Source organism: Fusarium vanettenii (assembly GCF_000151355.1).
Source record: "Fusarium vanettenii 77-13-4 chromosome 3 genomic scaffold NECHAsca_2_chr3_3_0, whole genome shotgun sequence".
NCBI classification, from domain to species: Eukaryota; Fungi; Ascomycota; class Sordariomycetes; order Hypocreales; family Nectriaceae; genus Fusarium; species Fusarium vanettenii.
The window spans coordinates 2,324,434-2,337,416 of record NW_003315880.1 but is presented as its reverse complement, the minus strand read 5'-3'; the positions used below and the strand labels follow the sequence as shown (position 1 = coordinate 2,337,416).

The following is a 12,983-nucleotide window of genomic DNA, read 5'->3' as shown; positions in this document are numbered from 1 at the left end:
GGAGAGTGTAGGCTCAGTAAGGGCAGGTTCGTCTGCAGGGAGGCACACCACTTTTGACAACGCTTGCAGGGCATTGGACCGTGCCTCAAGTGATACGGTGGTATAAGACGGATCCAACGAAGATAGGTGACCCGAGGCGTAGGCGATTAAAGCTTCGGCAAGCGCCGGTGACTCTATGGCCATGGGTAGAAAGTCTTGAGTTAAGTGAGCAACGAGTATCAGAATGGTAGACAGGAGATCTTACCAGAGAGAAACGAGTTGTTGTGCTTGCTGACAGTCAAAAGCTCTGAAAGAACTTTGATATAGTGATTCATGGCATGGCGTCTCCTCAGTGACTCCATCTGGAGTGGTAGGCAGGCCAATGGCCTCGCTAAGGCCGTCGACTGTGGAACCGGCTGAGGAAGAGTCTCCTTCGCTCTCCCACTCTCTTCCGTCACGGAACTCCGAGAAGGAGGCACAATGCGACGGATCGGATCCCGGATGCACTCGAGATTAAGCCTGGCGCATGCCCCGCATATTGGAAACGTGTTTTCCACGCATTTCTTTCGCCTGGCTACCAAGTTAGCGTGTTGTTATCATTAGAAGAGCTGCCGAAACTCTGCCCGGCAGAGCATGACCTGAGCTGGAAGGGCAGCCTGGGGCTGTATGCTAACCTGTACCTGCAGGTTAAACACCCTGTCTTGTCATGCTTAGAGCCTTTCCTCCTTTGCAGTGTTTTCTCTGGCATCTTGGGGTTTGAGGAGTCGTTGCAGTTGGTTGGAAGGGTGATTGAGTGTGGAGGCAGATCAAAGACCGAACGAGGTGTGGCGACATGGCACTTTTTGGCGTCTAATTGCACTCAGCTATGTTGCATTAGTCATGACACTCTGGGCTCACGTACATTCCGATAGTCAAGCTTAAGCCATTTTTATAAAGAGTTTTCTCGTCAATTATTACCTATCTAGTTATCCTATCTATGGGATACGGATGACAACCTTGCCAGTATGGGTTGAGCTCCAGAGGTAGTCGTACGCCGCCCTGGTCTCTTCAAACGAGAAGACCCGGTCAATGACAGGCCTAATTGACTTGGCTTCGAAGCAAGCCAGCATGTCTTGGAGCTGCTCTCGGGAACCAACAACTACACCGCGAACAACACAGAGCCTATCGAGGGCAAGGAATGCTGCGTCTGGGCCTCTAAGCTCCTTGCCGGCCCCCAAAGGGTCCGGGTTGGTGATATGGCCAATACAGTTGATCTGCCCATTAAATCCAATTGCATCAAATGATGCTTGAAGCGTCAAGGTTCCGCCAATCTCGATAATGTAATCAACTCCCTTGCCGTTGGTGATCTTCATGGCCTCCGCCGCCCAGTCAGGTGTCTTCCTATAATTGACGACATGTGTTGCACCCAGAAGCTTAGCCTTCTCCAATTTCTCATCAGATGAAGACGTGACAATGGTCTTTGCCCCTGCAGCATGGGCAATCTGCAGCGCAAAAGTCGAAACACCACCAGTGCCTTGAAGCAAAACCGTCTGGCCAGGCCGGAGCGGCGTGAGACCGTACAAGGCGTTCCACGCAGTCAGTGCAGCGCAAGGAAGGCAAGATGCTTCTTCAAAGGAGAGATAGTCTGGGATCCTGACGACGCCTGTCTGGGGGAAGATGAAGTATTCGCCCAGAAGACCCTGGATCTCGCCGCCTAGTTGAGTAAGACCGATTTCGTGTGTCAAGCGTCCGGCAATATGGTCCTGGGTGAAGTTGGCCAAGACTCGATCCCCAACCTTCCACCCAGTTACTCCCTCTCCAATCTCTTCGATAATGCCTATATATTCATGTCAGAAACTCAAGGGCAGTGTCAAGGAGTCTGGGGCCAACAAACCGGCACCATCACTCCCGGGAACCACCGCATCCGGTCCAGGGAAAGGATACGTCCCAATCGCCAAGATTCCATCCCTCCAGTTTAAAGAAACAGCCTTGATTCGGACCAATATCTGGCCAAACTTGGGAGGTTCCTTAGGAACATCGCGGAGGGTCAGACAATCGAATCCCTTCTTCTCGGGGAGCCAGTACTGCTTGAAGGTGTTTGAGGCCATCTTGTGGTCGGAACTGATAGAAAATGAATTTTTCGATCCAATAAGATCTTAATGACTGAGAACTTGAATCTATTTTGTTGAGGACGCTCCCTTCTCCCTCGCAGCCATGAGCTCCTCTTATAGATGCTTCATATCTATTTTATCTGAGCAGTTCACAAAGAAGCTTCCCGATATCGCAAAATGAGCGTCTCTGGCGCTTTTGGCGTGTTGTTCTGGTATTTGATCCTCTCTCATATTGTTCTCTCAACATGTGTAGTGTGTGTAGCGTGATGGGCGCGATGGGCGTATTCGGCGTAATTGGGTGTGGGGCAAGGCCAGGTGATGCCATCGCCAATGGATGGATGTTTAGGACCCGTCCTTGCTAAGACTGGTTTGCTGGTGAAGAACAAAGCTAGGGATTGATTGGCTTCTGTTATCATCGTTTGAAAGCTACAATAACGTGAAAATACCTCTATCACTGCACGCACCGAAGAGTTTCACATATCCATAATTCCATTTTTGCTCTTTGTGACCAGGCACACAGCGCAACTCACCCGGGAGCCCAAGGAATGCCTACTGCGTGACACTTCTCCCCTTTGCCGTGCTTCCATGTGGTTTTGAACTCTGAGAGTCGAGGGATACAATCATCAATATCCCATCAGCAGCAGGAGAAAAGAGTCCGAAAAGTCGTCTTGCAAATCTAATTCTTCAAGGATCTTTCGTCGCTTGACACGGCTGGGATATGGGCGGCGGTGGGGCTGGCGATCTTGGGGTCGACTCTTGAGGTCATTGATAATCGGGTTGATCTATGAGCTAGGGAAATGCCAGAGTGAAACAATGCAGTGAAACGGTTGGAAAATAATCACTTAAGTCAGGATCCAGGAACATTTTTATTGCAAACAATTCTTGTCATGAACAAAGCCTTGCTCTTGGTTGCTGCCAAACGTCTCTCGACATTGCCTAATTGGGGTTGCCAGATTCAGAACCTCAATCGCCAGAAAACGCCACTAGTGGTTGCTATTGTTTGCACCTTCACTCACCTTGCTCAACCCGCCATGACAACACGTACACTACGAAAGCGGGCCGCCGCAAGTACCACAGACAAAGTATTGCCCAAACGACAGAAGACCAAGGTCACTGGCCCGCCCGACGACGAAGCAGAGGAGTTGCCACACAATCTGGGCCCTGTCCGTCCATCCCGAAGGAACCATCAAGAGGATGCCACGTCAACAAAGGTCACGGATGGGACAGTCGGACACGTCAAACTTGAGAACGGTTCCCCGGAGGCTAAACCACTTGTTGACCCTATGGTCAAGCCGCCATCCACAGATGGAGAGGCGGTGACTCGAAGATCATTGCGACCGAGGCGATCCGCTGCCAAGTCGTCGTATCTTGAGTCGGATGATGAGTTTGAGACGAAAAAACCTGCCAAAAGATCAAGCAAACAATCAGCCGTGAAGAAGGAGGCAAAAGATGAGTATGAGGATGCCGAGGTGGTGCCAGAGATTCCTGCTCGAAAGCCTGTCAAGAAGACCAAGGATAATCCCTATGGACTCACACCTGGCATCACCCCCTTTCCCGATTGGACAGCCCCCTCAGCAGAAGAGTGCGAAGAAGTCTATCGCAGACTTGCTTCTATTCATGGCGAAGCTAAGGCACCCGACAAGATACCGGCGCCGTCATTGGAGGTGTCAGGGTGTGGAGAGGTTCCTTCAGTTCTCGATGCTCTGATCCGGACCCGCCTCAGTGCAAACACCTCCAACCGAAACTCAAGTGCTGCTTTCAGAGGGCTAGTGAACGCTTTTGGTACTGTCGACGAAGGGATTGGGAAAGGAAGTGTTGACTGGAATAAGGTCAGAACTGCCCCGTTGACAACCATTGTCGAAGCGATCAAAACAGGTGGTTTAGCGCAGGTCAAGGGAAAAGACATCAAAGCAATCTTGGAGTTGGTTCATGAGGAGAATGTAAAGCGACGAGATGCCTTCATTCAGGAAAGGAAGTCAGGCAAGATGTCTGGGGCTTTCAAGGCTGATGGCAAGACCCAGGGTCAAAAGGACTTGGAGATCTTGAAGACGGAACAGGATATCCTCTCACTGGATCACATTCACGGAATGCATCCCGATGAAGCGATGCAAACATTGACCAAGTTCCCCGGTATCGGCGTCAAGACAGCATCATGTGTCATCTTGTTCTGTCTCCAGCAGCCCAGCTTTGCCGTCGACACACACGTCCACCGGCTTACCGGATGGCTGAAGTGGATGCCTCCCAAAGCTACACGGGACCAGACGTTCAGCCATCTGGAAGTGCGAATACCGAATCATCTTAAATACGGGCTGCATAAGCTCTTTGTTCAGCATGGGCGAAACTGCATACGATGCAGAGCTAACACGAGTGAGGGGAGCGAGGAGTGGAACAACGAAGAGTGTCCCCTGGAAGGACTCGTCGAGAGAACGGGGAAGAAGCAGCACGCAGCGGCGAAGAAGAAACAGATCAAGGACGAGGACAGTGACTAATATCCGATCTCGGCCTGTATATATGTACGATAGATGTGAAAATTAATTGTTGGATCCTGTGCTGGACGAGTGAAATTGATTGTGAATAACACCAAGTCCAAGCCATAGGGAAGCCAAACGAGTTTTGCAAGTCAGCACGAAGAAGAGTGATAGAAATGGCTGTAAAAAGATCCTCGAAATGTTAAGAAGTAATTAGCCTACTACCTACGTAGCAAGATATGAACATGGGTTCGAGTTTCGATACAATGGAGGAGATCAGGGTGGTTGAGGTCCAGTGATTCACTTGCACTTTGCCGAACCTCAACCGCTCCCCAGCGACGGCAGCCCCACTCAGTTCATTAAAACCCCTGCAAGAACGCGGCTACCAGGCGCGTCAGAGCCAAGGCAAGGCCGTCCCGGAGCTTCAACCTAACTACATTTATTTTCAAAGCCTGTTCTCGGAGCACCTCCATTGCAGGCTGACTGCCTGTTGCAGAACAAAGACTTTCGGTAGGGCCTCATTGTGTTCATGGTTTATCTATTTGCTTGTCTAACTCCGCTAGACTCGTTCCTTCCTTCCGACTGCCGCTGTTGCTGCTGTGTTGCGACCTTGATGATCTTTAGTGCTCAGGGCGAAAAGTGACCCAGCAACCACCACCAACCTATAAATTCCACCTTCAACATCATCAACCTTTCACCTACAACAACCAACAATCTGTCACCTTCGATCGCTACCTTTTCTTCTGTCACCAACCTCATCCACACCTCCACCCACATTGAGGGTCGGCGCCCACATCGAGACGTCGCCGGCTACCGCACCTCCCGAGATCCTCGATGATCCAACCTTGTTGTCGACATCAGTCCGATACCCCACTTTGGCCGCGAAATCGAGAGATGCGTTTACCCAGACACGTCGCACAATATGGACATACATGAGGAGCTCAGTCAGTGGTACGAGAAGATACAAAAGTTCCCCAAGGAGTGCCATCTGCTTTGCCCCCGAGTTAGCGACGATGATTACGAGAACTACAAACTGCTCGACGATCCCGACTCGACCATCTCACAGGATGAGAAGAAGAGTCGCATTGAGGAGGGGAACGAGCGTCTCAAGGTCACATACTGGAACTGCTTGATCTTTGCCTTTGACAAGCAGAGTCAGGGGAAGTGGGGAGACGAACTCGCCGAAAGACTCAATCACATCCTCAAGTATTGCCCCGAATGCGTCTTCAACTGGCACATGAAGCGCAAGGATGTTCTCCAGCAATTCCAGGAGTAAGTTTACCTCTGCGCCAAGGCAGGGCAAATTTCCTTATTAACAATTTAGACGATGGAACGAAGAAGTTGTCGCCGAGATTCGGGAAATGCTTGAGAACATAGACGTCGCTCGCATCGATAAAAATCTCGTATGGGCTAGGGAGTTTATCGAGAATATCGTCAAGACCACCGGCGCTGCATTCAAGAAGTCGCAACTTGGAGAGCACTTGACCGAGGTTCACATTTCCGTCTATGAAGCTCTATGCTGCATGCCGTACATGGCACAGCCAGACCGACGGGCAACATTTCAATTCGTCTTTCAGCGGTTGCAAGGCAAGAGTGGACTCAAGCTCGGAACGAAGGACCCTTTGCCAGGAATGACATACTTCATTTTTGACCAGAGGAACCAAGATCGTCGCAAGTGGGCAACACAGAACTTCCAGAACCTTGACAGCAACGCCATGTCCTTGGAGCAGTTCGACTGGGCTGTCAGCGGAGGACTCAGTTGGGCCATTGACGACATCAGCCGAAAGGACGCCCAGGCGCCAGAAGCGTGGCCCGAGATTGAGCAATTCTGGCAAGGGTTCAACGAAATTCTCAGAACACTCACTGCCGATGTCATACTTCAGCGTCTCCGAAGCCTTGAGCTAAAACCAGGAAGTTTCAACATCTACGACCTCCTCTTCAGCCACATTCAATCCTGCCCTGCGGAGGGCGTCCTGGTCATAACTATCATCGTCTTGACTGGGTTTCTCAAGAAGGCGCCGACAGCATTCTGGGACGTAATTGGTGACGCAAGACCCAATGTGATTGCAGATTTGCTCTTCGCGAGTCCGGTCTACAAGAACTTGCTTCGTCAGTCTCTGGAAGATTGCTGGTCCGGATTCGACACAAATTCCTCTCTTGTGCCGTTTCCTACTTCCTGGGTTGACCCTTGGCTGCAATCGCTTAATCGAGATCGAAGGTATGATGCTTGTGAGGTCTTGATGCATACCCTCTTTGAGTCGTTGGCCAAGGATCAGTCAATTGGAGAGCCGGGCAGGGCCGCTTGCATACGTGCTGGTTTTGATGCCTTGCAATTCACTATGACGACTTTCCTCGATCAGGACACCAAGATCGGTGCTGGAACCACGCACCTCTACGCCAGTGCTGCATTTAATCTGGTCATGAAGTACAAGGATCTTATTTTGACGAATCTGCGTGCCCCTGGCCAAGACCGGGAGGGCTGGCAGACTTTTCAAGTGGCTAATGCAGCCAAGAAGGTCATGTCAACTGCCATGAAGCTGGACATGAAGATCTTTGCAGAAGAGTACATTGCCTGCCTTGAAGGAAAGCAGCTTCAGTCGGCAGTCACAAGAGACTCCAAGGTTTTCTGGCAAGGCGTCGTCGAAATGTTTGATCTGTCATCCGAGCAAATCGATCTAGCAAGAGACATTGTGCTCTCTCTCGAACCCTTGATTGGTGTCGAACAAGTGAGAGCGCTAAAGAGCGACACCAGCTTGGGCGAGTCAAGCAAACAGTTCAATAAGGCTCTTACTGAAACCGTAGAGATTCTTGGGAACCTCCTTGGACGAGTTTCTGAACTCGATGCCACGGATCTCAACACGCTATTCAACGACCGTCATGCTTTCCAGGGCACCATCGGCCTCTCCACTCACGGAGAGTCGGACCTCGCCGAGGCAGCTTCTGAATTGCTGAAAAGCTGGACTGGAGAGCTGTCCCGAAGCAGCGCCTTCGAGCAAATGTCGCAGCTGCATCCTGATCAAACCCTTTCGTCCATAGTGTGGGCATTGGAGCGGATCCTCAAGCCCCCGAATCCTTGGGGTCCTATCAGACCTATTCTCAACATGAGTCGAGATATCCTCCGTGGTTTGACAGACCCTATTTCTGGTGTCCTCCGAGTCAAGACTCTTGAGCCCATGTCGGCAGCAAAGGTTCTACGTTGGTGGAGCGAGCAATGGCGGTTCGTGTCGACTGCCTGTAGAAACATCGAAGGCTGGTCTCGATACATCCAGAACGCCACCATGACAGAGTTTTGCAGAGAGATCATGGAGCTTGCTGAAGCTCTTGTCGCGGAAGACGGTCTTATCACTTCGGCCATTTCCAAAGCTCTAGGCAAGAGTGAGCAGGATACCATGTCCCAGATCCTTGTGCCAGCAAAACAGCACTTTGGCGGCATGGAAAACATGATCCGACTTAAAGATAGGTGGCTCGTCGACGTCACAGTCCGAGTCCTGTGCAAGATTCTCACCCGTCTTCGAGAGAACGGCCATGAGATCAACCCAGCCTCCCGTAAGCTGATCACTGATGCTTGTCTACCCACCAGTATACCTGGAAAATATGTTAGGACCACAAACATGACAGATCAACAGCGGGCCGAGCTTTTGCAGGCTCTGGGGCAGACTGATGAAGAGGTTCAGATTTACCAACTGGGCATAGTGGAACAGTCGGCACAGAAAACCAAGGACAAGGTCAAGAAACAGAGCAGGCTTGATGCTTGGTCGAAGTCGGGTACTTCGTCCACAGGAACAATTACCACACCGTCCTCCAGATCAAATCGGGACGATGTGCTTGAGCTTAGTAGCTCTATCGACAGCCCTATCCTTAAGCAGCTTGAGGCACAACAAGCCAAGGCAAAGGCCAAGGCCATGCTTAAGGTCAAGCCCAAGCCCAAGGGACCTGATCTCAAGGCTATTTCTGCACTGAAGGAAAGCAGACAGAGAGCCAAGGCCGAGAAGATGAAGCGTGATGCAGAGGCTATCGCACGAGCCAAGGCCCTTCGAGGGGAGATTGTCCCCGGCGAGGGTTCTGGTCTACTTAGCCTTGGTATTAGCGGCAAGGATCATGGAAGAAGCGACATCATGGTTAATAGCTCGGATGAGGAGTCAGAAGAAGAGGATGAGTCTGATGCTGACAACGAGCTCGCGGCTCTCAGCACCGGAGGCCAGAAGACTCTTGATGAGACCGAGAAGCGCCGTCTGCAGGCGCTCCGTGACAAACTCCGTAAGCCCGTCAAGAAGGTAAGACAGCAAAGATCTGTCAAGGAGATGAGAGCTCGGTTGATCCCTCCCATGGATCGACTGCACAACACCATCTTGGCCTGGGACATCTTCCACGCAGGCAATGACCCACCCAACGGTCCAAAAGCATCTGAGGTTGCGACCAAGTACTCCAACCCCAGATCATACCAGGATACATTCTTCCCGTTGCTGGCATCCGAAGCCTGGCGCTCCTTTGTCACTTCCAAGGACGAGCTAACCGCTCAACCTTTTGGCATGAAGATTGCTAGTCGTGCAAGTGTCGATAGCTATCTAGAGGCGACATTCACCATGCCCGTCGTCCAGAACAAGGATCGGGGTGTGTCGGAAGGCGACATTCTGCTTGTATCTGAGGCAGAGAATCCCCTGACCGAGAAGACCGCTCGGCACTGTCTCGCCAGGGTTCATCGCATCACATACAAGAAGGAGATGATCGAGGTCACTTACCGGGTGGCCTCTCGAAACAACCCCATGACACAGGTCCTGACCCCCAACGTTAGTGTCTATGGCGTCAAGATCACAAACATGACCACTATCGAGCGAGAGTACGCTGCGTTGGAGAGTCTGCAGTACTATGACCTGATGGATGAGATCCTAAACGCCGAGCCATCTCCTATTCTTCGCTATGGCGAGGAAAAGGTGTCCTCCTGTATGGACAACTTCTCTCTCAACCGCGGACAAGCTATGGCTGTTCTCGGTGCCCACGACAATGATGGTTTTACACTGATCCAGGGGTGAGTTCTTGTGATTTCCATCGAAGTTGATAACGCTAACATTGTTAGTCCTCCCGGAACTGGAAAGACCAAGACCATCGTGGCCATGGTTGGCACCCTTCTCTCAGAGCAGCTCAGCCAAATGAACAACACAGGCGTTCCCGTGGGTGTGCCCCTACGACCAAACGGAGCACCTGCCGCCAACAACCAAGCTCGTTCTAAGAAGCTTCTTGTGTGCGCCCCCAGTAACGCCGCCGTGGACGAGTTGGTACTGCGATTGAAATCCGGCATCAAGACTACCTCGGGCAAGACTCGCAACATCAATGTCATTCGACTTGGCAGAAGTGATGCCATCAATGCTGCTGTGAAAGATGTTACCCTCGATGAGCTCGTCAAGGCCCGCTTGGAAGGTGACGGCACCAAGGACAAGGCCAAGGCTGACCGCGACAAGCTTCATGAAGATGCTGGCAAGATCAAGGAGGAACTCTCGCTCTTACGACCTCGCCTCGAGGCATCAAGAGACGGTGACGATCGAGGCCTCTACAATAGGCTCTCTCGAGAATTCGAGGAGCTCAAACGACGCCAGATGTCGATCGGCAAGCAGATTGACGCTGACAAGAGTAGTGGCAACTCGGTTGCTCGAGAGATGGAGTTGCGCCGCCGCCAGGTCCAGCAGGAGATTCTCAACTCTGCCCAGGTCCTCTGTGCCACCCTGAGTGGAAGTGGTCACGAGATGTTCCGAAACCTTGATGTCGAGTTCGAGACGGTCATTATCGACGAAGCTGCCCAGTGTGTGGAGCTGAGTGCTCTAATCCCCCTCAAGTATGGATGCTGCAAGTGTATCCTCGTCGGAGATCCGAAGCAGCTTCCACCTACAGTCCTTTCACAGTCAGCAGCCAAGTTCGGATACGACCAGAGTCTGTTCGTTCGAATGCAGCAGAACCACCCCAAGTCTGTGCATCTGCTTGATATGCAGTACCGTATGCATCCCGAGATTAGCATGTTCCCTAGTCGTGAATTCTACGAAGGACAACTCGCGGATGGTCAGAACATGCATGAGCTTCGACAGCAACCATGGCACAAGAGTGCGCTGCTTGGTCCTTACCGCTTCTTTGATGTCCAGGGTGTTCAAGAACGAGGTCACAGAGGCCAGTCCCTGGTCAACACCAAGGAGTTGGATGTTGCTATGCAGCTGTATGATCGATTCAGCAAGGAGTACCAACAGTGTGACTTGACTGGCAAGATTGGTATCATCACCCCCTACAAGGCACAACTCTATGAGCTTCGCAACCGGTTCCGGTCACGGTACGGTGAGGCAATCACGAACATCATCGAGTTCAACACCACCGATGCTTTCCAAGGTCGAGAGTGTGAGATTATTATCTTCTCGTGTGTCCGAGCCAGCTCAACTGGAGGTATCGGTTTCATGACTGACATTCGACGTATGAACGTCGGTCTCACACGTGCCAAGTCGTCCCTTTGGATTCTGGGTGACTCTCGAGCCCTTGTGCAAGGCGAGTTCTGGCGGAAGCTCATCGAGGACGCCCAGGCACGAGATCGCTATACTAAGGGCGATATCTTGAACATGTTCCGTAGACCTCTTGAGAAGGCCAAGCCAGGCGCTTACTTGGCTCCGCCTCCCCAAACCGGAGCGGGTTCTTTTGTGCCACAGAAGGCTCAAGACAGCGACCTTGTCATGCGCGATGCGCCCTCGAGAACGTCCTCACTCCCCTCATCGCGTTCGAACTCACCGGTTGTCACAACGGCGCAACAACCTGCGCCAGCGTCGCACATTCCAGGCCTCGGTGGGATTGAAAGAACTGAGGTTGTCCCACGCTCTGGTGGGCCTCCAGTTATTCACACATCATCGGCGGGTAAGCCTCCAGGGGAAACAAGGAAACGGTCGCACGATGGACCAGAGTCCCATCAACCCGGTACAAAGAGAGTATGTCAACACCGCCAAACGTGACCAACACCCCCGATCAATCTAACACCAACACAGATAGCGAGCGACAAAGCACGAGGCGGTGGACTCCTGGGCAAGTTTGGTCAAAGACCACATCGACCGCCCAAGCCCCCAACAGATCCTTCGGCCATGTCAGTCATGGGCTTGACGCCTCCAGAACGACCACCTCCGATGGCGCCAACTGGTCCTTCGATACCAACGGGGCCGAGGATTCCGACGGGACCCTCGAATCCGACGACGACATCGAGTGGATCGACGTCCTACCAGGGACAGAACGACAATAAGGTATGTCAGTTTGCTTAATTGATTGAGCATTTTGCTGACTGTCTGCTGCAGCCGATTCGCCCACCTCTGCCGCAACCTGGGCCCCGAAAGAAGGGGAAGCCAAGCCTCTTTGTTCCCAAGAGACGGTAAAGGGTTAGATAGATGGACCTCATTTTGCACTATATGCATACGGGATACTTGGCATTCTGCATTCAAAGGCGTTGAGGGCATATGGAGCATTTTAGGAGAGGCACAACTGTAGAAGACAATGCGAGATGGGTGATTCACCGTTGGGGCTACGCAGGAACACCGAGAGGTTGGATCTCGGATATGGGTGGATGGATGGCTTGCAGCTTTTAGCAAAAGAAAATTGGCGGCGCGAGGATACTTGCGTGCGAGCCATGAGAGTCTCATGCAAGGGGGAGCTAGGATGCTCATCTCGGGCAGTTGTTAATGGGGCGTGGTCGGGACATATCTCGACCAGTCTCGAGGCCCAAGGTGAGACTTGAGCAACATTCGACTTGCTCTTTACGGCCGGGTCTGGATAGACTCGAGCAGAACAATGCTTGACCGTTATTTCCATCTGTTCAGCATTGGATGCACGTCCAGACTCGAGACCTGCGATGGTTCGTGTGTGTCACGTGACATGGCTATGTTCACGGGGTCGACTTGGGTGGTGACCAACCTGGCAATTTGACGTGCCACTGAGGGTATCCTTAGCGAATGCTCATTAAGATGTCTTCATTTTACGGTGAAGTGGTAATTTCAGAAGAAGAAAAAGATCCAAGCTAGAACAAAGGCTTAACAAAAAGGATTCTACAGAGTAGTCGTTCCCTAATCCTTAGACCAAATGTATAAACCGTGAATGCGCACCGAGTTGGTGTTTCAAAACACTCTTCCCAAAAACATCATCACGGACCGGAGAATTGTCAAGTCGTCCAAACTCTATTCCGCAAATTGAAACACGAACGCGCCGGCGAATGAGGCGATTTTGTTTGCCCATGGGCAGACTTTCTCGCTAAAAGGAAGGATCCGGTAGTTGGGGTGCGAGGTAGGGTCCTGGTCCGTTCAGGGCGCGATGTAATGAAAGCGAGCAGGGGTTTTCTATCATCACAGGTACAGGGACAAGGGGGTCTATCAATATCGGCATCAACCTGGCAACAACCCGTCGTTCACCGGGCGGAAGCGGGGAGAGGAAGAGCAGATGCGAG

The 12,983-nt window shown here is 51.8% G+C and overlaps 3 protein-coding genes across 3 annotated transcripts; 2 read left to right on the top strand and 1 right to left on the bottom strand.

The window, feature by feature from the left end:
* Window positions 1-953: 953 nt before the first annotated feature.
* Window positions 954-2,066, bottom strand: NECHADRAFT_36808 (uncharacterized protein; the record flags this gene model as incomplete). The annotated part of the gene is made up of 2 exons (XM_003052657.1): window positions 954-1,795; window positions 1,853-2,066. 2 exons carry the CDS (start codon window positions 2,064-2,066, stop codon window positions 954-956), a joined length of 1,056 nt encoding a protein of 351 aa, XP_003052703.1.
* Window positions 2,067-3,100: 1,034 nt separating this feature from the next.
* Window positions 3,101-4,558, top strand: NECHADRAFT_77955 (uncharacterized protein; the record flags this gene model as incomplete). The annotated part of the gene is made up of 1 exon (XM_003053153.1): window positions 3,101-4,558. One exon carries the CDS (start codon window positions 3,101-3,103, stop codon window positions 4,556-4,558), a length of 1,458 nt encoding a protein of 485 aa, XP_003053199.1.
* A 901-nt stretch (window positions 4,559-5,459) lies between these two features.
* NECHADRAFT_35835 (uncharacterized protein) lies at window positions 5,460-11,811 on the top strand (the record flags this gene model as incomplete). Its single annotated transcript, XM_003053152.1, has 5 exons — window positions 5,460-5,809; window positions 5,862-8,297; window positions 8,343-9,563; window positions 9,612-11,487; window positions 11,587-11,811. The coding sequence occupies 5 exons, from the start codon at window positions 5,460-5,462 to the stop codon at window positions 11,809-11,811; spliced, it is 6,108 nt and encodes a 2,035-aa protein (XP_003053198.1).
* Window positions 11,812-12,983: the final 1,172 nt, after the last annotated feature.